The 26,338-nt window shown below is 40.9% G+C and overlaps 1 protein-coding gene across 5 annotated transcripts in view; it reads right to left on the bottom strand.

Moving 5' to 3' along the window:
- Positions 1 to 26,338, bottom strand: part of REPS2 (RALBP1 associated Eps domain containing 2) — a 234,922-nt gene that overhangs the window by 146,692 nt on the left and 61,892 nt on the right. For 3 of the 5 annotated variants that reach the window (XM_059158712.1, XM_059158714.1, XM_059158715.1), the window contains exons 2-5: positions 25,942 to 26,065; positions 15,668 to 15,816; positions 12,919 to 13,045; positions 7,368 to 7,465 (exon numbers count right to left, since the gene is read on the bottom strand). In XM_059158712.1, the coding sequence (XP_059014695.1) occupies positions 7,368 to 7,465; positions 12,919 to 13,045; positions 15,668 to 15,816; positions 25,942 to 26,065 (498 nt within the window). The remainder of the gene's footprint in view (positions 1 to 7,367; positions 7,466 to 12,918; positions 13,046 to 15,667; positions 15,817 to 25,941; positions 26,066 to 26,338) is intronic. The other 2 variants (XM_059158713.1, XM_059158717.1) reach the window with 1 other exon arrangement.

Raw genomic sequence — 26,338 nt, 5'->3', positions numbered from 1 at the left:
GTAGGGGCGCCTGGGTGCCTCAGTCGGTTAAGTGTCTGCCTTCAGCTGACATCATGATCCCAGGGAACTGGGGTCAAGCCCACATAAGGCTCCCTTCTCAGCGGGGAGCCTGCTTCTCCCTCTCCTCCCTGCTCATGCTCTCTCACGGGATCTCTGTCTCTCTCAAATAAGTAAATAAAATCTTTAAAAAAATAAAATAAAACAAAAATGTATAGACATTTCAGCCAATTATTCCATTTCTAAGATCTGGTGCATGCGCATGCTCTGTGTGTGTGTGTGTATACACACACACACATACATATATATATAATATATATATGCAAGCAATGCTCTGATTGCAAGTTTCCAGATGCTGATCAGAAGGAGCTGATCCATAAATGATTTATGGAAGATGCACACAACAAAATGCCATGCATTTGAAAAAAGCCGAAGGATGAGGACTGCTATAGAATGCTGTTAAAGTTTACTGCTACCTAAAATATGCAAGTGCATAACAGATGTACATAGTATGCTACCATATGTATAAAAATGTGGAACTATATGTTTTGCACCTATTATATATAATTGCATATAAGAATACCTATATTCACTTGTATATGCATAAAATAGTCCTAGAATGATACAAAAGAAATGTGTCATATTAGCTGTCTCTAGGATGCAGAACTGGATAGCCAGTGGTGGGGACAGGAGGGACACTTTTCATTCTGCATTCTTTTGTATATTTTTAATTTCTGACATATTTTTTAAATTTTTAATTACTCTCAAGAACAAGAGTATTTCAAAGTTCACAACCCATGATCCAAAAGAAAAAAAACCCAAAAATGAAAAAACAGCAGTGTGGCATTTACTGTATAATCTGCAACAAGCCAGCAGCACCTCAGCGCACTCTCACCGCGACCAAGGAGAGAGGGCGAGCATGGATTAGGTGGCTGCAGAGCCCCAGCCCCTCAGGAGAACATTCCCGCGGGTTTCTTCAGCGGCTCATTAGCCCACTAGTTTGACTGCAAGATGTGGAGTAAAAAAAAGGGGGGTGGGGCCAGAACTGAATGCGGAGTGACCTCCTGCTGAGGTACGCCCAGGGTCACTTCGCAGAGGGCAAGGTCACAGCTCTCAGATTAGGAGAGAGCAGGAAAAATACCAAAATAATCAAGGAAAAAAATGCCTGAGGCTCCACTCAAAGAAAACAAAACAACGACAAAAACTGCCCCCACCCAGGCCAGATGACCATGCAAGAGACCCCCTTGGGCCCGACCTGCCAACAGGGCCTTCCTCGGGGCTGAGGACCAGGTAGGAGACGCAGAGTGGCTGAGACAGTACCCAGCAGGCCCCACTTGGTGACCTGCTTCTTTCTTCTGCACACTGAGAGCACCGACTTGCTCACAACTCCCCCTAAGCACCTCATTCAATCCCACCCCAGGCTTCCAGCCACAGCCTCTACTCTCTGCTGCCCTTAGCCCACAACAACATGATGGTCCTACCCATTCCTAAGATACCTTTCACACCATAAAAAGTCCTCCCAATGCAGCGACAGCCTCCCGGAAAGTCTAGTTCTTCCTGTTCTCATCAAAACGCCTACAATGAACAACTTACTCACAGCTGACTATCCATTCCCTTCTGACTTAGGCCACGCCAACAGCACTCTGACAGAACCTTGGGGGTATTTGTCTTTTACCAACCTTTACACACTTCTTTCCTATTTAGAAAGCTCCAAAGGGAGGCAAGGAGCACAGAGAACCTGCTTCTGACCATGAGTACCTACAATTAAGTCCAGGGTGGGATTGGGAGGCATGGTAAAAAACTGAACTTGAGCGAGAATGGAGGGGGGAGAGGAGACAACTAATTTAAATAAATGTTTTTCAAGTCACAGACTTTTATATTAATATAGTGACTAGATAGCAATGCCTAACAATGTCTGCCTAGTCAGCAGAAAACTGCCATCACAAATATAGGCAAAACCCCCAAGTAAAATGGCAGAGTGATGAAGTTCTCTAAATTCTGTTTATCAGTTTTTTGTCTTTGAAGTAATAAAGACAAGCGAGTATTGAGAATGTACCCCAGAAGGCTGTTAAGTTCACCCCTCCAGAAAGAGAAGAAAATACCAAAACATGTATACTTAGAGTGCAAAAAGGGAGTATGTTTTGATTTCAAATAAAAGATAAATTTTTTTTCTACTGAGATCTACCTGAAAGGATATTGCATTTGCCCAAGCCTGTCTTCCTAAAGTTATGTAAAAATATATTGCATACAATTTATATGTGTGTGTATACGTATATGTATACACAAATATATATGAATACCTGTATTTGTTTATATGTGCATAATATACTCCTGGAATGGTATAAAAGAAACAGACAACACCAGTTGCCTCTGGAATGTGAAACTAATAAAGACTGAATGCCCATCCTCTAGCTGAGCTTACAGATAAATGAGAGAAGTTATGAACCATTTCTTAAGAATGATAAAATGGGGGTGCCTGGGTGGCTCAGTGGGTTAAGCCTCTGCCTTCGGCTCATGTCATGATCTCAGGGTCCTGGGATCAAGTCCCGCATTGGGCTCTCTGCTTGGCGGGGAGCCTGTTTCCTCCTCTCTCTCTGCCTGCCTCTCTGCCTACTTGTGATCTCCATCTATCAAATAAATAAATAAAATCTTTAAAAAAAAAAGAATGATAAAATGGAAACTTCATATATACAAGTAGTACTAGAAAATTCTCAAACTTAATGTTATCAATGGAAAACAAAGCATACGTGAATTAAGACAAAGCAGAAAACAAGGAAGGCAAAATCCAGGATGGTGAATAAGGATCCCACACAGAGAACATCAACCATCGGAGAAACAACAGTAGCTCTGTGTGGCCAAGAGTATTGAGGGAGAGAAGTGAGTTACTGTGGCTGAAAAGGCATTAAGCAGGGGCGAACACCAGGGCCCTGAGAGCCATGTTCAGGAACATATGTGATACAAAGGTAGCAGTAGGCAGGGAGTGACAGGTCTCAGTCAAGGGAGTAGTGTGATTAGACGCGTACTTTTAAGATTTGAAGAGGGCAAGAGGGGAAGCAAGGAAAAAGAGAGGCTAATAGAATAGATTCAGTCACAGAACAGGATGGTCTGAACCAAAGAAATGCAGAATAACGGACAGGTAAGGGAGGCATTTAGAAAGTAAAATGGCGGGGCGCCTGGGTGGCTCAGTGGGTTAAGCTGCTGCCTTCAGCTCAGGTCATGATCTCAGGGTCCTGGGATCGAGTCCCGCATCGGGCTCTCTGCTCGGCAGGGAGCCTGCTTCCCTCTCTCTCTCTCTGCCTGCCTCTCCATTTACTTGTGATTTCTCTCTGTCAAATAAATAAATAAAATCTTTAAAAAAAAAAAAAAGAAAGAAAGAAAGAAAGTAAAATGGCAAGGACCTGGCAACTAAGTGGGCAGAAGAGCCAAGAGACGAGCCAAATATAGAGACCAGCATTCTGGCCCATGCTGATAGGTGGATGGAGCCAGGAATGGAAGGGCAAAATCTGGCTTTGTGGGAAAGACATGTCAGTTTAAACTCACAGTGGGACATCTGAGTGAGGATGTCTGGCAGATGGAGATATGTGGTCATAAGCTTCCGTACAGCTAAAGAGGAACAGATTAAGAAGCAGACCAGGCATCACCAACACGTGAGGTGCTGATCGAAGAAGGAGAATGGAAAAAGAAGATTAGGAAGAGGCAGTCACAGAAGCAAGAAGAAAAGCAGGAGAGGGTGACATCATGGACACCGAACAATGAGAGCATGTCAAGAAGGTGGTCAGTGGCAAAAGGGGTCAATAAAACAAGGACTTAACCCATGGCAGTTTCTGGCAGCCACAGCAAAAGCAGAGGCAGTGGAGTATAGTGGGAACAAAAGGGACAGTTCTAAATCCCACACCAGCAAATTCCAAATGTCGATGGTTAAGATAATTTGTGAAAAGTAAACCACAAAATGACCTATAACACATGATAAACAGATGAATCGGGAAAGAAGACTTAGTATTTCTAATATACATACATACATACCCACACACCCTTATCTGAACATTTTGAGAGAGAGAGAGAGAGAGAGAGAGCATGAGCAGCGGGGAGGAGCAGAGGGAGAGGGAGGGGCCGAGGGAGAGGAAGAAGCAGGCACCTGGCTAAGCAGGAAGTCGGATTTGGGGTTTAATCCCAAGACCCTGAGATCATGACCAGAGATGAAGGCAGACACTTATTAACCGACTGAGCCACCCAGGCACCCTGAAGACTTAGCATTTCTTTACAAATCACTGTCAACCATCCACTGATATAAGATATGCTCAGCATCTGAAATTTCAAGGGAAAAAACTTTCAACCCTGAACAACAACAAAAAAACCCTGAAATTCCTAAGATATTAGGCAAAAAAAAATTATTCATGCCAATATCTGAGTGCTGAATTCGGCATAAGCATCTCCAAAATGTCAAGTTCATGAGCTGCAACAGCACTGGCCCAGTGTCCGGAATAACCTCCCCAAGTACTCAGAGGCCACCTCCCTTTTAATCATGAGGAACAACTTGAATACCAGGCCACAGAGGAAGCTAGAAGAGAGCGAGGTTGCCAACAGCACATTAACGCGGCAATGCGAGGAGAATGAGTTACCCCAGCCTAGCCTACCACCAGGCCCAATCCATATCGATCCCCTACCACCCAAAACCTTTTCTTTAGATCCCATCATCTACATCTACATGACTAATTCAGGCTGGCATTTTCCTTTCTGGGAAATGGGAGTTCAATCAAACCAAGTCGATAGGCGTAGGAAGGAAACCTAGAAACAAAAGCAAGAAAAACTCATTCAGCCATGAAAACCACGAACTGCTGTCCCAGCAAAGTCCCCTTGTTCTCATCTTCAACAGAAGGCAGTTCTCCACTCATGAAGGGGCAGGGGCAGGGCTTTCACTGACCCCAAGCAAACATTAAGGGAGTCAGACTACTGCAGATTCTTCCAATGGACTATTGAGTCCATTCCAAGTCATTCACGTTACAGAAAAGAGAAGCAACTTGCCAGAGGTCACACAGTTTGGTCAGATGTGGGCAAGAAACCATCTGTTTTTTTCTGCACTATACCATAAGTCCTTCTAATGGCCACCAACTGCCAAATACTGATGTCCAGCCCTGGCTCTCCCCAAAGCTCCAGAGCCATATTCCCCACCATCTCTTTTTTTATTTTTTTAAAGATTTATTTATTTATTTATTTATTTGACAGAGAGATCACAAGTAGGCAGAGAGAGAGAGAGAGAGAGAGAGAGAGAGAGGGAGAGAAGCAGACTCCCTGCTGAGCAGAGAGCCCGACACGGGACTCCATCCCAGGACCCTGAGATCATGACCTAAGCCGAAGGCAGCGGCTTAACCCACTGAGCCACCCAGGCGCCCCCACCCCCAACATCTCTTTGACACTTCCTCTTGGCTATCCCAAAAGCTCAAATCCCAACGTCCAACACTGAACTCATGATCGTTCCCTCATACTCGCAATGCCAATTTTTCATCTAGGGCTTCTTAACTTACCAGATGATATCACCATCTATCTGGTTCCTGAGCCACACTAAGAAAACATGTCCTGTGTTTGAACTCCAGCCCTATCTCTTCCTAGCTGTGACTCTGAGCAAATTAAATAAGATCTTTAAACCTCAGATTTTGTTATCTAATAAATGGGATAACATAGCAGACTCCCAGGACTCCAAGACGGCTTCATCCATACCAGTGAAACAGAAGCTGCTCATGGCAAACTGGAAGAGCTGCCGAGTCAGATACTGATGTAGGATTTCACCCCTAAAGGTGCTGCTGGAGCATTTCAAAGGGGTTACTACCAGCCAGTATTATAAACAAGTACGTCAATGTGAAGAAAGGGGGGCATCATCGGGACTTCTATGGTGCTGGCAGCTTATGTGCATTTCAACTACTGTCATTATTACAAGGACCAGTTCTGCCACTTATTAGTTATGAGTAAACCTTTAGACCCATTACCTAACCTCTCTTGGCCACAGTTAACTCATATACACTAGTAGATAAAACAGTACCTAGATCTTACAGTTGTAGGAAGCATTAAATATAAACATATAGCATATGGCTACATTATCCTCCTAAAGGAAGTTCTTTGTACACAGACTACCACCTCTAAGGTGGTACACACTTAGATAAAAGTTCTTTCCATAACACAGTTCTGGGCCTAACAGACTGCCCCAATCCCAGAGGGTATCAGTGAACATGATTGTCCTTAGCCTTTGTCTATTCTGTTTGAGACTAGCAAGTCAATTCTTTTTTTAATTAATTATTTTTATTAACATATAATGTATTTTTTGCCCCAGGGGTACAGGTCTGTGAATCTCAGGCTTACACATTTCACAGCACTCACCATAGCACACACCCTCCCCAGTGTTGATCACCCAACCTCCCTCTGCCTACCCCGGCCATCCCCTAGCAACCCTCAGTTTAGCAAACCAATTCTTTATGGAAATATCTGACACTACCCTTCTATTCTGAGTAGAACTGCCTGTGCATAAGTGATCCTTCTTCCCAAGTTGGATAACCGAAATGTCACACAAACTACCCAACTTCCTCTTGTCTTTAGGGTCAAACAGTACACCCAGTCTTTTCATAATTCCACTCATGCAGACACATACACACCAACAAGCACACACCCTTTTTTGAGAATATGACATCCTTAGCACAGGACTCAAGAGATACTACATAAGAAAACAGTTACAGACATGAAAATAATAAGAATTCTTTATCCAAAAGAAAACATTGGAGAAAAGAGAGCTGACATTTTATAAACTAGGAGAAATGGAGACATCTCATGTTCTTCTGTCATAATATTCCTTTTATATCTATTCCATATAAGAAACAGCAGTTGCTGCCACATGTAAAATAATCACTCTCCAAACAGCATGGACTAGGCACTAAAATAGAATGCGGAAGAACTACCTCTCCCTTCCAAATTCTTCCAATGTAACTGGAGGCACCAAACAAAGGGAAACAGTTAAGTATCCACTGAATGAATAATAATAAAGAGTAAGACAGAAATAACATAGGCTGTTTTGGGAAAAAATAAAGCACTCCTCCTGAAAAAGGAGACTAATGATGCAGGTGGAAAGGCATTTTAGACTAAAGACCAAAAACAAGCTTGGATTAGTCTAGAGACACTGAGAAAGGGTAGAAACACATCTACAAAAAGATGTAGGAGAACAGGGGCATCTGGCTGGCTCAGTCAGAGGGTCATGAGACTCTTGATCTTGGGGTCATGAGTTTAGGCCCCATATTGGGGGTAGAACTTTTAAAAAAAAGAGGGCCCATCAGAAAGTCATGTCCCATCCCCCAAGTCTCCCACTAGCATAACCCCAAAACATCACTTACCCGAATAAGGGAAGCCTGATGCCGAGGGGGCTTGGCTCCAGGGGCCCCCGATGAGGGTCCTTCAGGCTGGACAAGGGGCTGTCTAGCTTCATAAGGAGCTGAAAAAACAGGAGGGAAAGTCAACACAGTACAAGAAGATTCCACCCAAAAATTATGACTTCACACTCAAACTGAGAGTGCCTGTTCTTCAGGGAAGAATCAGCAAAGGAATCAGAGTTTATGTACATAGGGCCAAACCAACCTTGGTGCCCCTGGGTACAATTTAGGGAAGCAATCTAAAGATATTCAACTGATTCATGAAAAGACAGGAAAATATCTACATCAAGTTGAGATTAGGAATAAATTAGAAGAGTGGAACGTTTGAGAACCTAAACTGCAATAGGAAGCAGTAACAATCGTCAGGAAAGTGCCATGCTATAATGCTCAAATTCTAAATATGAGGTAGATTCTATATATATACCTGCTGGTGTAAAAGTCTTGCATTCATCATCCACCTTCCAAAGCAGCAAGAAAATAAATATGCATTTTGAACACTAAGAATCAACATTACTGTTCATTTTTCAAAAATAAATGGCACAGTCTTCTTTTCCTTATTGGACAGAATGTAAAACCGAGTAAAGTACAAAAAGGAATAAATGCATTTTATATTTATTATTTTATCTTTCAGTAACCAAATGAAAAATAATTTTGCTGACTTTGAGAAAAGCTCTTATGCCACAAAAACAAATGCATTTTTTTATTCCTTTTATTTCCAGAACACTTCATAATGATCTTGCCAATATGGCAGGAAAACAGTTAAATATAACCAAGTAGTATTCAACTCTAACAGAAAGGAGAAATTATCAGCCATGATGAAACCATTTTTAATTAACATTTCTGGTTAACAATTCAAGTTTTTGGAAATATATCAAGAAGTAAAATGCTGGGGCACCTGAGTGGCTGAGTCAGTTAAGCCTCTGACTTTGGCTCAGGTCATGACCTCAGGGTCCTGGGATCGAGCCCCACATCGGGACATCGGGTTCCCAACTCAGTGCAGAGTCTGCTTGTCCTTCTCCCCCTTCCCCATCCCCGGCTTGTGCTCTCGCTTGCTCGCTCTCTAATAATTAAATATTTTTTAAAAAAGAACTAAAATGCTTTCTTCCTATAGTTTCCTTATGAACAAAATTAGGTAGAGAGAGCAGAGCAGCCTGTTATGGCATCACCCTTAGTATAGTTTGACCCCTGGAAAATAAAGGAGGTGTAATAACGGCACATGAAGAACAGCAAACCACTCTTGGACTCACATCTGCTTTTTGTATTTCCTCCAAGGGACTGGAACACAACATTATAACACCTTTAAAATATATTAAAACATCAAAAATCATTACCTGGCAAAGCATTAAGTAGATTTTCAGACCCTGCTAAGAATAAACAAACATATATGGACTGCAAAAGACACAAAACCAAGAACGTGTAACCCAAATCTTAGAAGATAGGTCTCAGCTGGTAGACAGGTGTTGTCCTCCGAAGGATTTTTTAAAATTCATTTATTATTTATTTATTTTTTATTTAAATTCAATTGGTTAACATATAATGTATTATTAGCTTCAGAGGTAGAGTTCAGTCGAAGAAGGATTAAGATTGTTCCATTTTGATGGAATACCCAATGCCAGAATTAAACTCTCAATGCCAGAAGTTCTGAACCATAATAAACTGTACCATGATTGGGATACTAGTGGTCACAAGCTTTCCCTGGGGAGCTGATTCCCCGTGCTTCAGGTTCCCCTCAGAGGGAGGGAGCTTCTATTGCAAAGGAGGACACATATGCAAGGAAGCCATGTGGCCCATGGCTCCAGTCCCTTATCTACAAGGGTCTTCCCTTGGGAGAAATAGACCTATCTCATCAGTAAGGCTTGAACAAAAACTCAGCTGCATTAGGGATCATTTTTGGAAAGGCCTGGCCTCAGTGGCAGATTTTCTCTTCCTACTCCTCTGGGAAGCCTGGTTTGGCCACACCAGCCTGCGACTGGAAAGGTGAGTGTATGAAGCCCATCTGGTCACAAAGCTAAAACACGCACTCCAATCAGCTCTGTCAGTACCAGAGCTGATAATCAGACCATCATCAGTCTGACTCCTGTCTTATTCCTCAGCTGGATCTCAACTCAGAAAGCAAAAAGGCACTACTTATTATCTCTACTCTCCTTCCTCTAAATAAAACCTGGAACGTTCAATTCAACACAAAGGAAAGAATTCTTAGATCCCCTTATGAGAGATTTAATAAGGAACTATAAGTATCATCTTCCTCCAAAGGGAGGAGTGTAATATGAAGCATAAAGATGTCATCACTCTGAGATTCAGTGTCCAATTAGAATAGGAACCACTAGTAACAGCACAGTAAAAACAGTCAACCTAATGAATGATATCCAGAAGGTGACTTTCAAGAATACTGAAGAGCTTCAAAAATAAACAGGTACCAGGGGCACCTGGGTGACTTAGTGGGTTAAGCCTCTGCCTTTGGCTCAGGTCATGGTCTCAGTGTCCTGGGATCGAGCCCTGCATTAGGCTCTCTGCTTCACAGGAAGCCTGCTTCCCTCTCTCTCTCTGCCTGCCTCTCTACCTACTTATGATCTCTCTTTCTCTCTCTCTGTCAAATAAATAAATAAAATCATTTTTAAAATAAACAAATAAATAAGTAAAAGAGGTACCAGATTCTAAAAACACAAAAGAAAATACTAGGCAACACAAGAGCACCTATAATATGCCAGGAACTGTGCTAGGAACGGAGGTTTATATAACATTCCTTCTTTGATCCACAGAGCAAACCTCTGAAACAGATGTTACTCCATTTTACAGATACGAGAAACAGAAAAGTTCCTATAGCCATAGTCACACAAGGCCAGAAACACAGGCTCATCAAGTCTACCTTTCGGCCCAGGAGACTGACATCACAGCCCATGGTCTTAAGAGAGTATGTTCCTAGAATTGATAGGTCAGAATAAGATGCATAAGAAAAAACAGAACAGGTATCTTGATTTGGAGATAAGACCTTAGATACCAGAAGAAACAGATAAGATTTGAAAGTAGTTGCCTCTGGAGATCAGAAATATGTTGAATTGGAAGGAGAACAGTTGTTTCCACTAAAGGTATTTAAGTATTACTTAACTATACGGATGTATTACTGTGATTTAACATTTTTTAAACATGGGTAGCAGTATCTGCCTCTGAGGGTTGTGTTAAGAAGCAAATAACGCACATGAAGATCTGTGCACCATGCCTGGCACACAAGTCTCAGCCCCTGAGCATTAGCTACAGCTACATCCAGCAGGTTAGACTAGCAGGAGCCAGGAGAGAAGTTGAAAAGGGGTTCTCAATCAGATTGGTCTGGAGACACTCAGTCTGATTTAAAACATACTCACATATATTCCCCACTAGCCAGGAATCATGGCAGAATCTTGGACAGGGAAATGGCCCCAGAAAAATGTATTCCTAGAAAAATATTCCAGCAGTGAGACTTCCCTCTGAAAAGGCATAAATTAAGAAAAACTCTAGGGACGCCTAGATGGCTCAGTTGGTTAAGTGACTGCCTTTGGCTCAGGTCATGATCCCAGGGTCCAGGCATTGAGCCCAGACTCAGGGTCCCTGCTCAGTGGGGAGTCCACCCCTCCAACATGCTCATGCACTTGCTCCTGTGTGCATTCTCTCTCTCTGTCTCAAATTTAAAAATTAAATTTAAAAAATTAAATTTAATTCTAAAAATTAAATTAAATTTTTTAAATTTAATTTTAAAAATTAAATTAAAAATTAAATTTAATTTAAAAAGAAAAAGAGTAACTCTACAGTACTCTAAAAGACTAGAAAGATGGAGAGAAATGGGTTGTCTCCCTGCCAATGGTAGAATGGAAGCCCAAGGTGGATGGAATGAGGAAAGAATGGGGCAAGGAGTAGAGAGGGTGAATGCAGACAAGTTGGGTTTTTTTTTTTTTTTAAGATTTTATTTATTTGACAGAGAGAGATCACAAGTAGGCAGAGAGGCAAGCAGAGAGAGAGAGAGAGAGAGGAGGAAGCAGGCTCCTCGCTGAGCAGAGAGCCCGATGTGGGGCTCCATCCCAGGACCCTGAGATCATGACCTAAACCGAAGGCAGAGGCCTAACCCACTGAGCCACCCAGGCGCCCCTGCAGACAAGTTGTTAAAGGAAAAAAAGGTAAGGTAGAACTCAGTAACAGGCTGAGTGGGCAGAACAAAAAATGACTCGCCTATGAATAAAAAAACAAAAAACAGGCACCAGGGCTGGGGATAAAACTCCAATGTCCAAGCCCAAATAACATTAGGAATCAAAAAGAATTCCTTTTCTAAAACTAGGGAAGTCAGGCAGGAGAGAGAGATTCTAAGAGGAAAATGAAGAATTCTCATTTCATTTCACATCCAAGTTTCAGGAGAGACATTTTTTTGTTACTAACCCTTAATAACATCATCTTGCATTTGCATTTGCATAGGACTGAATTTCCAATCAGACTTGATACTTCTGTTCTCACTAATCCTCATAACACCCCTACAGAATACTGTTACCCCATTTTTAAAAGAGGAAAGGAAATCGTGGTTCAGAGCAGTTCAACGGCTTGCCCAAGGTCATGTTAGTCACATTAAACCCACGCCTTCTGATTCCAATCAAAAGATTTTTCCATTATGCCACACCTGCTCCTCTCTACAAGATTCCAACCTCTAGCCTAGCACACATTTTTATCTGCGTCCCTCTAGAACACCCCACTATTTTCAATGCAGCAAAAACCTGCAGAAACTAGGTCATTTTCAAACACACCCCACAAAATACAAAAGGAGGGTTACGGATAACCAATTCTAGAATACCTTTAATTAGTCCTATCTTAAACTATGAGCCTGAGCCCCAGGAGGACAAGATGCTGCAGTGAATTTACGGAGCTTTAGGCACTGCAGGCTAGGCGGCCAACTCTGCAAGTCATCCTCGGAACCGACTAACGTATTTTACCACAAACGTGGCCAGCACAGCACCAATGTGAGAAGCAGGCAACCCCACAACTAGGCATTTTACAGTTTCTCAGCAAAACGCTTCCCCTACCATTTATTTCCCTTATTGTTATTCCCAAGCACAGGAGCTAGTTTCATTTCTGTGTGATTGGTCTTTAAAGGTCGAATCAACTCTTTTGCTTTTGCAGAGTTATATTTTTAAGTAGTTTCATAAAAGCAGTTGTTATACAAATACGTTTGGAATGTTTGCCGAAAGGAACAACAATTCAAGACAATACCATCTTTCACATGCTATGTTCCTGTGTAATGAAATCTGTATATGAAGGATTAAATCATCTAAATCATTTACAAGTCTAAAGATAAACTAGTTTGTAGGGTAGGAGACAAGGCATTATTACTAAGATAGATTTCAAAACAAAAACCTTGCTTGAGAGTATAAAATTAAATTGAGCCATGTTTCCAAGGACAGAGGTAATTAAGCCAGGAGATTCGGCAGCTGGTGGCGTTGCCCGCTGATAGATTAAGGAGTCTCTACACAGCCTGGGACAGCTGGACAAGATCGCCTCTTACCTGGATGCATCTGCTCCGTGCTGCTCCGCAGTTTGCTGTAGCCATGGCTCAAGGGCACCCTCTGGTAATGAGGCGGGGAAGAAGGAGGGGAGGCGAGGGGTGACATCGTGGGAGACTGTGTTTCCTGCTTCAAAAGAACCAGAGCAGAGTTCAGGGGCAATCACTCGAGAAGCCTGGCGCTCCGAGCTGCAGTTATGAAGTATAATGCAACTCTACTGCTGGCGAGATGGTTGATTTAACAAATGGAGGGAATGTTTTCTCAAAAACACAGTTCAGTTAAAATGCAGTGTCTGAGGATTCACATCTCCCAGAGAACAAAGTCTCGCCAGCGCTTAGTTGTCTAGATTACTAAAACGAGCCTGAAATGCTTTCAGTTATTCTGCTAAAATTTTCCTTTGGAAAATGGAAGACAATGATCACATGAAAGAGCATTCATACTCCCCAGACCGGATCTCTTTGTGGATAAATTCAACTTTCCTTCGTTGATAAAGGCTCCTATTTCCTGGATTTACACTTACCAAGTTTTCTAGCAAATGTGGATATTAAAAATACACATTTAAAATGCTTAATGCTAAATGTTCCTGGAGCTTACTATGCCAAAGTAAAATGCCAGCTTTTTCACACTGGGGGATTACTGAACAGTTCATTATGGGTAAACCACTTCTAAACTCTAAGATGGAGGTTTTAACAAGCGACAGTTCAAACCTCAGTTGAAAGGTGAATTCTATGTAGGGCTCTGGCAAGGTAAACCATGTTACTCTGCTACTGGGTTTCCACCTTTTTTTAAAAAAAGTATTTATTTATTTGACACAGAGAGAAAGAACACAAGTAGGCAGAGAGGCAGGCAGAGAGAGAGGGGGGAGGCAGGCTCCCCGCTGAGCAGAGAGCCCTACCCGGGCCCTATCCCAGGACCCTGAGACCATGACCTGAGCATAAAGCAGAAGCTTAACCCACTGAGCCACCCAGGAGCCCCTCTGCCTCTTTTTTTTTTTTCCTCTGCCTCTTTTTTTAATACTACCAATAAACTGGTAACTTCGGAGCACCCAAGTAACAAGGAAACAGTACCTCCAATCAACATGCAGACCATATGGGTGCTAAAAAATGCGATCTGAGATACTGATCAGACACTCTTTTTCGAGAAAAGGAAAGTGTGAGTTCACATCAACAGATTGGGTGGGACTACTATAAACCCAACCTGAGGTGAAAGGATGTGTCCTCAACCGCGCAGCCAGGGAATGGGCCTAGAAAGTCCCTGGGGTATCAACCACCCTAGGATAGTGAACCCTCATTCCTTTCCAAACACTAGTAGGAACACGCGCCAGAGCACTGATTGAAGAGATGGTGTGTGTGTGTGTGTGTGTGTGTGTGTGTCTCCATCCCTGAAGAATCTGTTTAAAATGTATCAGAATTACAAAAGCAACAGCACATGGAGTTATTTAACAGGACATGCTATATATACCCGTCACTTGACTATAAATATAAAAATTCTGTAGCAACCTCATATATACAGCATTATCATGGTGAGCAATGTAAATTAGTTTTTTGACTTAATATTCATTGCACTTAAAAAATATTTTGATTCGTCCTCCTAAAATATGAATATCTTTGTCTTACAGAAGATACTATATTGAATATAATTTGACTTTTCTGCATGATTCAGTACCTTTATTAGAAGTATGAGCTGTACCTTCATGCCATCAGGGTTTACTAATGCATAAGACTATTTACCTCTTTCTTGATAGGCTCACTCCTCTGAGATTTTATACTTCTATCTCGATCAATCACCACCTGACTATTGCAATTAGTGCTCTAATTTTAAAAGCCCGTCCTCCCTATCCTTGTCCCTAACCTGCTAAATGTGTAATGGCAGCATTTCCCAAGATGGAATTCCAAACATGCTCTGCAAGAGAAGATTTCTTGGTGAGAGAAGTCTAGTAAGCACAAATCTCTAGGTTTCCTTACAGCAGGACTTCTCAGGGCCTTGAATGTGCCAATGTGCACTATGACTCCCAAGACTGAGGATATAGTCTTTCCCCCAAGAAAAGAATATGAAGCAGCATTCTCCAAACATATTTAACCACAGAAATCTTTTCTCCAAACTTTTTGTAAGGAGAGAATCTATTAAAAACTCCTAGGTGGGCACCTGGGTGGCTCAGTGGCTCAGACCGATTCCTTCGGCTTGGGTCATGGTCTCAGGGTCCTGGGATTGAGCCCCACATCAGGCTCTCTGCTCGGCAGAGAGCCTGCCTCTCCCTCTCTCTCTGCCTGCCTCCCTGCCTACTTATAATCTCTCTCTGTCAAATAAATAAATAAAACCTTAAAAAAATTAAAAAAAAAAAAACCTGGGGATTCCTGGCTGGCTCAATCAGTTGAGCTTGCAACTCTTGATCATGGAGTCCTGAGTTAAAGCCCCAGGTTGGGTGTAGCATTTACTTAAAAACAAACAAACAAAAAATCCTGTAAGTTACGTTTCAAAGAACCCATCTGGAAATGCTGATTAGAGAATCAAGTAAGTGTGTTAAATCAGTAGCCTACTTTGGACACATTCAAGTAGGCTTTTAAGGACCCAAGGGTAGCTATATGTCAGCTGCTTTTTCTTGCTACAAGGAAACTTTACTGGCTCACTTCCAAGTCTATAATTATATCCCAGATGGCGAGGTTTGCTAGAAGCTTGACAGCGGATATGAGGCACTGCTACGTGAGGTTTTATGATCAGAATAAAATGGACACGCCCGATTAGGCTGTTTACCTGCTTATCCTCATCGTCCATTCTCTTGAAGGTGTTTTTTTCAGTGACTGAATACGGAATCTGAGCCTTAGGCCCATGAAGCTCAGCCGGGTTCCCAAATCGTATCTCAGCGTCGGTCTTCGACATCATAAAGCGAGGCAGTGGCAGTTCTTTAGGACCAGAACAGAGAAGCTCAAGTGAGACTTTATTTTAAAACTGTGAAAAGCAGGCTCAATGGCCAAAAGATGAATCACTTTTGAGGAAAAATTCCAGAGCACTAAGTATAGATTCAATTTTTATTTGGACACAATGAAAACTCCTATAATAATGTCACGAGAGAAAAATGCTTCAGTTCTACCATGGCATGCTGGCTTCACGTTTTTAAATGCTGTCAAGTCACTGCAGAGGATATTCAGGTTTTGGACTGATCTCCCACCTCAGCCTTTAGTCCAGCACCAGCAAGAAGGCTGTGCTACTGTATAAACACTGTAAGTGGCAAATGAAGGAGGCAAAATCTATACAACACATATTATACGCCAGACACTATATCGAGATCTGCAAATGTTACATCATTTAACCCTCACAACATCTCAGCAAGGTAAGACTACCATCAGCCTTCTTTTACAGATGTGGAAACAGACTCAATGGAGCTAAGTTACACCCCCAAGATCCCACAGCTTGCTGTCTACGGCAGAGCTGTCAGTCCCCAGAACTGCTGCCCTACAGAAAGGCCCCTCATTCCTAGGGCAAACTTACTGGGTAAAACAGTTTTTTAGCCTACATCATTCCTTAAGGAATTTTCACACTTGATCTCCAATTGTCTTTTCAGAAAGGAATAAGGAAAATGGGATCAAGTTAGAGCAATCAATCCAACATTGAGCCAGATTCTACTGTCAAAACCATTAGCCACACTCACAAGGCTACAAAGAGTAGAAATGCAACAGCCTGGAATATTTACTTATCTTTCAAATATCTGATAAAACTATTCTCAAACAGAAATGGTGCTTTGGCACACTTCTAGTTCTCGGCACAGCAAATCACACACAATCACACAACACAAAGAACTCCCAAAATGGGGATAATATTATGGATTATGTTAATGATCTGCATCTGTATCCATTGTTCAGGAGAATACTCATCACCGAGCCTCTGCACTTCCATCAGCGCTCTATTCCAAACACAGCTGCACTTCCACTGATTGATGCTGTGCTAAAGCCAGAAAACATCTTAGCAACAACAACCAAGTATCCCAGCTCCCCAGGCAAAGAAGGCCCCTGGTTCTCGGATATCCACATCATGTTTATTTTTAGTTGCTATGTTCACATTTGATTCAAAGAAGTAGGCAATATGATGATTCCCTGCATGATCCATCAGCCAAAGGCCCAAGAGACATAAATCGAATAAGGAATCTGGAAAATTAAACCAGGACTCTCCTCTAAAGAGAAGATGGCCACCATTTTGAACACAAGAAAGAGAGCAGAAGAAAAGAAAACCCAGATACTGTGTAAATCAAATATAAGCTCATCCTATGGTTATTTTCTCAGAAAGGTATTTGTTTCAGTTCAGTCTGCAAAAGGTATCTAAAAAGCTGGAATGAGATCACATAAAATAATCTGTACCCCGACTGTCCACGAGAGGATGACTCCACTGCCAAACACTACTTGAGGGAGAAGAGAAGTAAATGTTCACATTTGTAAACTCCCTGACCAGTGTTTTACTGGGTGTTCAACACGTAATTTTGGGAACAACAGAATACAAACACGAGAAGATGAATATCAACTATTAATATACTAGAACTCCCAGATATCCGATAGGACACTGTCGCTTCACACAGTCTCTTCCTTCCCTGGCTATGGCATTTCTCCAGAACTAGTCACCTGGCAAAAAACCTCTCTCCTCTAGATGGCCACCAAACAGCAAAACACCAAATATAAGCTGAATTTCTCTTGTACTTTCTCTGCTTATGTGGTCTTAAACAACTCCCACTTAACAGAATTGTAACCATAAATAATAATAATCCTATCAGTGAAAATGTTCATGAAGGGGCTATCTACCTTGGAGCTTAAACTGCCCCAAGCTTCCACAAAGTGGAAAGTAAAACTCTAATTTGTAAATACTCAGTCTAAATGGTTTTTTGTAGTCATATGGACACCATATTTAATAGTGAAACTTTATTAAAAACTTAATCAATGAAGTATCTGCTATCCAATGATGTACATTAAGTAATCACAAAAGAGTCGTTTGTTAGTTTGTTAGTTATTAGCTGGTTAGAATCTCTTCTCCCAAACTGAATTAAGTTAAGCACAAGGAAATAAAAAGAGTTCAAACTGAAGGTTTATGGGGGCCACAGAGACCATGCATACAGCCATCCAAGGCGGTAATTTGTTTCATAATGTTATCTTAGGTTGTAGTCTTTGAACATAGAAACACTTTGTATATTAAATTATAAATGACTATTTTTCCCTTCCTCAAAGAAAACTATGCTTCTAAACAACTGACCCTCTAAAAAGTAAGGGAAAAATCCTTTCATTTTCCATGTTTGGTGGCAACGTGAATATAAGAAATACTTCCATTTCCTCAATTAGAAAAAATGTAAACATAAAACAGAAATGGAATAACAAACGATAAAAGACAATGGGGAGAGGCGGGGCTGAGCAGAGAGAGCCCACGTTCCATCTAAAATGGCAGCTGCTGTTCACTGTCACTGCCACTGTCAATACTGTCCACCAGAAATTGAAGGCGAGCCGCATACATAATTGTAAATTGTATAGTAACTACAATATTTTTTAAGTGAAGAAGAGAGTCACACGAAGACACAGACTGTTATGATTTCACTTATACAAAGAGTCAACAAACATATAGAGGCTGAAAGTAGAATTTTTTAAGTGAAGAGAGTCACAAAAGGACAAATACTGTATGATTTCACTTATACGAAGGATCAAGAGTCAAATGTATAGGGACAGAAAGTAGAATGGTGGTTGCCTGTGACTAGGGCAAGGGGAAATGCAGAGCTGTTTAGTGGCTTTAGAGTTTCACATATTTAAGATGAAAAGAGTTCTGGAGATGGATGGTGGACATGGTTGCACAATATGAATGTACTAAAGGGTACAATTAAAAAATGGTCAAGGTGGGGCACCTGGCTGGCTCCGTGGGTAGAACATGCAACTCTTGATCTCAGGGTCGGGGGTTCGAGCCGCACATTTGGTGTGGAGATTACTTTAAACAAACACAGTTCAGATAAATTTTATGGTCAATTTTATGTTATGTACATTTTGTCACAATTTTTCAAAACTCTTTCAAATAAAAAAGGAAACAGGTGAAGTTAATTTTAATAATTATTTCAACTCAATATTACCAGTATAAGATACAATTGAGATAAAAATTATTAATGAAATAGTTCACATTCTTTTTTTCAGACTTGTTTTTCCACTCCCAGGTGTATTTTACCTGCACTACACACCTTGATTCAGACATCCCACATTGTTGGTGCTCAGCAGCCACACTAGTATGGCCACTGGCTACCCTACTAGCACAGCACAGTTCCAGTTGCTGGTTACCACGAGGGAATGTGGACCACTGTGGCCAGAAATCTGGATTTTACTAAGAGATATTATAACATTAAATGTTAACAACTAAATGATTTCTTTTTAAATTATGTAAGAAGTATTTTGTATGGAGGGATAATTTACATAAATCTTAAGTGTACCATCTGAAGAATTTTGACAAATGTATGTATATATAAGCACATACACCCAAATTAAGATATGACATTTCCATCCTATAGAATTTTCCTTCACATCCATTTCTAGTCAATCCCCTCTCCTTGTCCCACTCGGCAAACCCCGTTCTAATCTCTACATCCAGACTACCTTTCCCAATATAGAACTTCACATGATGGAATCGTTCGGTATTTATCCTTGAAACTAGCTTCCTTCACAATATTTTGTCTGTGAGAATCAACCAGTTTACTGCATGCAGACACAGTTTATTCCTTTTCATCACTATGGAATAATCCATTTTTATGAATATATTGAGATTTTTTTTAAATCCATTCTCCTATGAGAAACATCTGGGCTGTTTCCAGTTTGGGGCCATTATGAATATAGCTGTTACAAACATTGTTGTAAGAGGTTTTTGATGGACATGAATTAATTTATTTTAGACATAAACCTGTGAAGGAAGTCCAGCCCACTGCCTATTTCTGTATACTCTGGGAGTTAAGAATGGGTATTACATTTTTCAATGTCTGGAAAACATCAAGAGAAAAAGAGTTGTGATATGAAAACTGTATGAAATTCAAATTTCAGTGGCCATAAATAAAGATTTTTTGGAACATGGCCACTCTCCTTTGTTTACATATCATCCATATCCGCTTTCATGGTTCAAGGGCAGAGTTACGTAGTTGCAGCAAAGGCTTATGGTTCACAAAGCCTAAAATATCCACCACCTAGCCCCTTACAGGAAAAGTTTGCTGATCCCAGTCTTACATAATGCAATGGTTAAAGTAAAACATAGTCTTACTAAAACAATAAAGGTGCATTTAATGGAAAAATATTTTACACTGCTTGAGTATTTTTATTCAAATTTTAAATAATTTACATTAAAAATTTGATTCCTCAACCAACAATAACCATATGTGGCTAGTAAGTACCACATTAGATGGCACAGTTTAGATGCTTTTCCAGATTTTTGACATTACCTGATTTTATGCTCACAACAACCATGTAAGACAGGTACTATCGGTATATCCCTTTTTCCAGGTGAGCCATTTAAAGCTCAAAAAGGTTAGGAAACTTGTCTGAAGGCACACAAAAAGTGATGGTGCAAACAATTCAAAATCAGGCAACCTATTACTGGAGCCCACACTCAGTCACAAGGCTATACTGTCATCCAGAAAATTAAAATATTCTTTCTATTGCAGGTTTGAACACTCAGCAAGAAACTGTGGCATTTCAGAGCTAGAAAACAGCCTAGAGAAAACCTGCTTGGAATATTTGCATCTTACAGGTGAAGAACTAAGCCCAGGAAGGGGAGGGTGGGCCTTGTCTTAGTCATGCAGCAATCTGGTGACAGAACCATGACCACAACACTCCTACCTGGGGGGGGCGGGAGCCTCCCTCTTGTAATTTTTTGGAGGGGTAATGGCAAATAAATTACATTTACTCATCAATTTCATAAAAGGGCATTTAATTTTTAAAAAACACCTTAGAATTGAATGTATTTCATTTTGCAAATAACTTACTCTTTTGTCCTAATTCTTTCGCCTTTCACTACAGACTGTGCCAGCCTGCCGCCAGATCAATAATCAGTTTGGTGAGCCCAGCCCCAGAGGCTATCTGAACCACGTTATTGCATTATTAGGATTCAGAGACTTCCAGAGGGACTGTGGAAAAAAATCATGGGGCCAGTCATCTCGGTGAAGAAAAAACATTATGTCTTTATTCTCCCAACCCTAGCTGCAAGTTAGCATTTCCTTCGATTATGAACACAGGCCACAAAACACTGTAGTATCATTAGCAGCACCTGTAACTGTCACCCACCGAGACCAGATATTTATATATCACACTACACTTGTTGTAGACATCTTGAAGTATTGTTTATGCCCCTCACTGCTTTGAAAGTATGCTAGTTATTTAGGTCACTATTAAGTCTCTTATTTCATGCATTAATAAAGTATGTATACTGCCATATAACACTTTTTAAAAAGCTTTAGTTTTAATTTCAAAATAACTGGTTTTCTTTCGACTCCTATGTGTTTGTATACACTTAAAACATTATTCCAAGAAGTATCAGACTGCCAAAGGAGCCCACCTCAGCCCTACCTATCTCCCTCAGTCCTCACACCCTGTTGGGACCAGTCTTCACAAAGGAAGGGACAACAGCTCCTGAGGCAAATATCCACCATGTACTTTCCTCATCAGGAATTCTCCACTGGCCCTCAATTTCACCCCTTCCTTCTATCCTCCTATATCACTGTAAGGTTTATACCATTCGTTTAACAAGCCAAATAGGGTGAGGCTAGAGAGAGACTTAGTGCCAACATTTAAAGAGATGGTTACTCTCAGGGTCCTGATTATGTAAATGGAGAATCAGCACTTGTACAGTCCTAAGAATGAGTTCCCCCTTAAAGTTATGTACTCTGGGTGCCTCTGGCCTCACCCCAGTTCACGCCCTGCTATCACTGAAAATATACTCATAGTTTAAGCAAAGTTCTTGAAAATGCTCCACTCAGCTTTCATTAGAACGTGGTCTCAACCCTGGCTCCCAGTAAGAATCACCTGGGACACTCTTAAAAATCCTTATGTTCAGACTGCAGCCCAGGCTAATTTAATGAGAATTTCTGGAGGTGGCCTATAGCACCTATATTTTTTTATTTTGCATTTAAAGCCCTCCAGCAGATTCTCAAGTGCAAATAAGGCTGGGAACCACAGCCTTAGAAAGACTTCTTTAGAAACCCCTTAGGAGTTCTGGATGAATCTGAAATCCAACTGTTTGAGCTTAAAAAGTGACAGATAATTAAGACTCAGGCCCCAAGAAGAAGCACTCATCTCTTCACTCACTCAACAAACACACCCCGAGTGTCTACAGTGCTCCACAACACAGACCTCCCCCCTTCCCTTCAGGTAAGCTTGCAGACTAGTGAGGAAGACAGAAATTAGTCAAACTGGTAAAGGAGTATTTACAAACTGATAAAAGCGCTCTAAAGGAGCAGATGCAGGCGGAGAGTAAAGTAGGGAGGCCACCCAAAAGCATTGTCTAACAGGATTAACCCATCCAAGGATTACCTAACTCCCTAGGGATCTGAATTTTGGCTTTGACTTACTATTTACTCTTCATTACACATTCTACAACTTCACTGCTAGAAAACTGGTAGCTAACTAATCTTGTCTAATAACAATGCAAGTGAATTTCATCTTAGAAAAGAGTATAATAACCAAGTTATAGTTTTACTGCTCTACAGGGTATTAACCAATTTTATATGTAATTTAGCAATCTTACTCCAGCATTCTTTCCTTCCATGACTATAAATATTTCTGACTCTCCTACACTTTCTTGAACCAGCTTTACTCTATGCTGGTTCCTTCATTAATGAATTAATTTGACAAAACCTACTTTACACAGAATGGTGGGGCAGTCCACAAATCCTGAAGGATGAGCAGGAAGAGCCAGCCACTGGAAAAAGATGGGGGGAAACAGACTGCGGGAACCGAAGACCTCGAGATAACATGGTCTTTCCTGCACCAGAAATGGCTAGGCCAGTGAGGTCCGGCTACAGACTGTGAACACAAGAGGAGGGGGCAAGTTTAAGATAAGGATGGAGAAGAAGAGACTAGATTACTTAGGGCATTAACGATGAGTGTAATGACTTTGATTCAAGTCTGATGTACAACAAGCCAACCAGGGGAGGATTTCCGGGAGATGGATGAAAAGATCATTCCTACTGCCACATGGGAAAAGAGACTGGAAGAGAGAAGAGAGGAGGCCAGAAATCAATGACAAAACCACTGTGACATCCGAGTGAGCTGCTGAAGGTGGCCTGGTCTAGTGGGTACAGACAGATGGAGGGAGCAGGCAATGAGACTAGAGCCACAGGGCCAGGACTGCTGATGGATTATCCTCTGGAGTGAGGGAGAGGGCAGAATCAAGGATGACTTCTAGGTTCTTGGATTGAACAACTATAGATGGTGGTGGTTGGCCAAAGTGGGCAAGGCTAGGGGCTAGAGGTTAACACAGACTACACAGAGACGCGGGTAATTCGAAGTAAGAATGAACTCAACTCCATGAGCACGATGACGTTACTACAACCTTTCAGATTAAGTTCTCACAGAGTATTCTCTTTGGCCTTCAAGGTTTGTGTCATCAAACACTGATTTAATGGATTTCAAGCAATAAATTGGGAAAATTCTAAGTGGCAGCTCAAAATGTGGCCCAATCTTGCTCTCATTCTTAACATGTGCTGACTGCAAATAATTTTTATTTAATAAATCTGTAAATGAAGGAAGAAAATTCAAAATTAACTATGGATACACTTAAACTGTCAAAGATAAAAGGCAACATCAGGATTTATAAAATACAACTGAGAAAGCCTTATACTTGTGAATAACTGTTAATCCTTTACCCATGTAATAATTTAGACAACCCCTTCTTATCCCCTCTCCACTCCCAGGAAAGTAAGCTGTAGATGTGGGCACAAATTGAGTAAAAAACCATTCTAACTTAAAACAAGCAACAAAAGTTTTAAAAATGTATTCTTGTATACAACAAAGCAGCTTTAACTTTTCCAGAAGATAAAACTGGAAGATACGACAATAAAGCTTAATGATCACTTACAGTGGAATGGAAACTGGAAATTTTCTGCCTACCCCAAGTCCAAGTACAATGTGATGTGACTTTAAACTAATCACAGCAAGTGACTTATAGCAGTGATCACTCTAACTTATAGTGGTAAATACCAAACTTGCCACTGAAATAATGCTCCATTAAAAATTATTTTAAGGAACCAAATTATGTAATACCAAAGTGTGCCTTTTGGATCAGATTTTTTTTTTTCCATTCAGAAAATACTCCCTGATTCCAGATTACAATCAGCACCTTACTAAACAGAATCATCAAGAAGAGGCTACTATGCAGGAAAAGGGAGGGAAGCAAAGGCTGAGCTTCTGGCTCCAAACTCCGCTAACATTATGTCTTTAGGCAAATTACTCAAAGCCCCCTAAACTTCAATTTCCACATCTGTAAGAAAAGGATAACAGCACCACAGGAGAGACTTCCAGTGTTTATCCACAGCCAGTTTTCTCCTTGCAGGCACGGGAGAGAATGACACCACCCCCAGTGAGTGGTGTAGTTCAGCGGATCCATGTGACAAGTTCTGGCCTTGAGCAGGAGTAATGAGAGTCACATCCAGGACCAAGTATTTAACTGCTAGGGTGAGAAACAATTTCTCTGTTGCAGCAATTATAGGAACAGGTGCTTGCGGGGGAGCGGGGAGTGCCGCGACAAAGTAGCTGGGGTCATGAAGCCACCACATGGAGGGCAGCTGCCCTCGAGGGTCACTGTAACCCACTGCAAAGCAGAAAGCGAACCTGCATTTTGTTAAGGCACTGGGATTTCAGTGGAATTTGTTTCACACTTCATCCTAGGCAATGCAAACGAACACAAACACCTAATGTAGTAGGCTGTCAGGAGGACTAAATGAGATGGTTTCTGGCAGACATTAAGCCTTTAATAAAGATTAGCATGATGATTGTGGCTTCCTGATGGTTAGCGCAAAAGTATTTTATTTCCCATAGTCAAGATTTCAGACTCTTCTCAGCTATTCAAGAGTTGTTCTACAAGTTTCCTGAACCCATTGTGAGGTTTACCAAGGACATTACAGGACAGGCATGGACAGTTGACTGGTTTTAATCTCAAAATGAGGAAAAGGAAGAAGCTCCTGCATGGCTGTGTGAATTTATGAGAGTAACTTAGATCAGAGTATATGGACAGAGGACCTCAGCATGGCCCAGGAATAATCTACCTTCTTCATAAAGATTTGTAAGCCCAATATTGAGGCAGTATAAAAGATGCTAAGTTTGGGGCTTTGCTTTTTGTTTAAGTTGTGCAAAGTGTTCAAAGAAGTCACTCAGCTGGGGACAGGGATAGCAAGATAAGAAAACATTAAATCAAAACTTTGAGAAGCTAAGTTCATTATGCCAAAATTTTGGTAGCTCCATAGTACTTACTGATCATTAGAAGAGTGCTTCAGGTATTGGGGGACTGAAGGACGATCATGTATGATATGACTCGCAGGGACAGGAGAGGAAGTAGAAATAGGTTCCACTCAAACTCTCCCATGTATTTGTGTCCTTGTCCCTAACAGAACTCCAAATGGCATTATATATTCCTCAAGAGGAAAATAAAACTAAATGTTATTATTTTGCCACAGGCTCTAGAATTCCTGTCCTGATCTCCTGCTAAAAAACAAAATCTATTTTAACTTCAAGTCCATTAAAAGGCATGAATCTTAAAAAACAAACAAACAAACAAGCAAAAAAAAAAAAAACACTAAAAAATCTAAAATTAAAAAAATATTTAAAAAGGCATGAATCTCAGGTCACTCTCTGAATTTTTTTCCCATTTCAGAAAGAAAAAGTAAGATACCTGCTAAGTTTTCTTACTTTATTTTACAACAGTTGGAAGAAGCAAGGAGAAATTCCACAAATGCTTACAGAACAGGCCTTAAGCCCACTAAAAACGGTTCTCATAAAAAAGACACTGGTCATGGACAATAAAATGTATAAATGGGAGACACTTACCACATTTAATACTCTCTATCCGTACAGGGAGGCCAGACTGTGCTGCAGCAATCAGTTTTAAGGCAATGTAAAACTGTGTTGGACCAAAATAACCAACTCGCTTTGCACCACACAGTTCTGTGATCTGAAAAGAGACAAGAAAAGCCAGGCTGTAAACCTCATTTCATAACAGGAAAATGAGACAAGATATATTATGAAATCTGAAGGATTTCATAGTGTAGCTAACCAAAAACTCCCTGGAGAACCTATGTGTACACACTGGTTGGGTTTTTTTTCCTCCAGTTGGTAGGAAGATTTTCAATTCAGATAATTAAATTTATACCTACTCGTGATGTTTCAGGACTGAGTGATTATTCCTCCTCTTTCAAAGATAAAAATAAAGGTGACAGAGGATGGC

Source organism: Mustela lutreola, chromosome X (genome assembly GCF_030435805.1).
Source record: "Mustela lutreola isolate mMusLut2 chromosome X, mMusLut2.pri, whole genome shotgun sequence".
In the NCBI taxonomy this organism is placed as follows: domain Eukaryota; kingdom Metazoa; phylum Chordata; class Mammalia; order Carnivora; family Mustelidae; genus Mustela; species Mustela lutreola.
The sequence above is the reverse complement of the archived record's forward strand: the minus strand, read 5'-3'. Positions and strand labels throughout refer to the sequence as shown.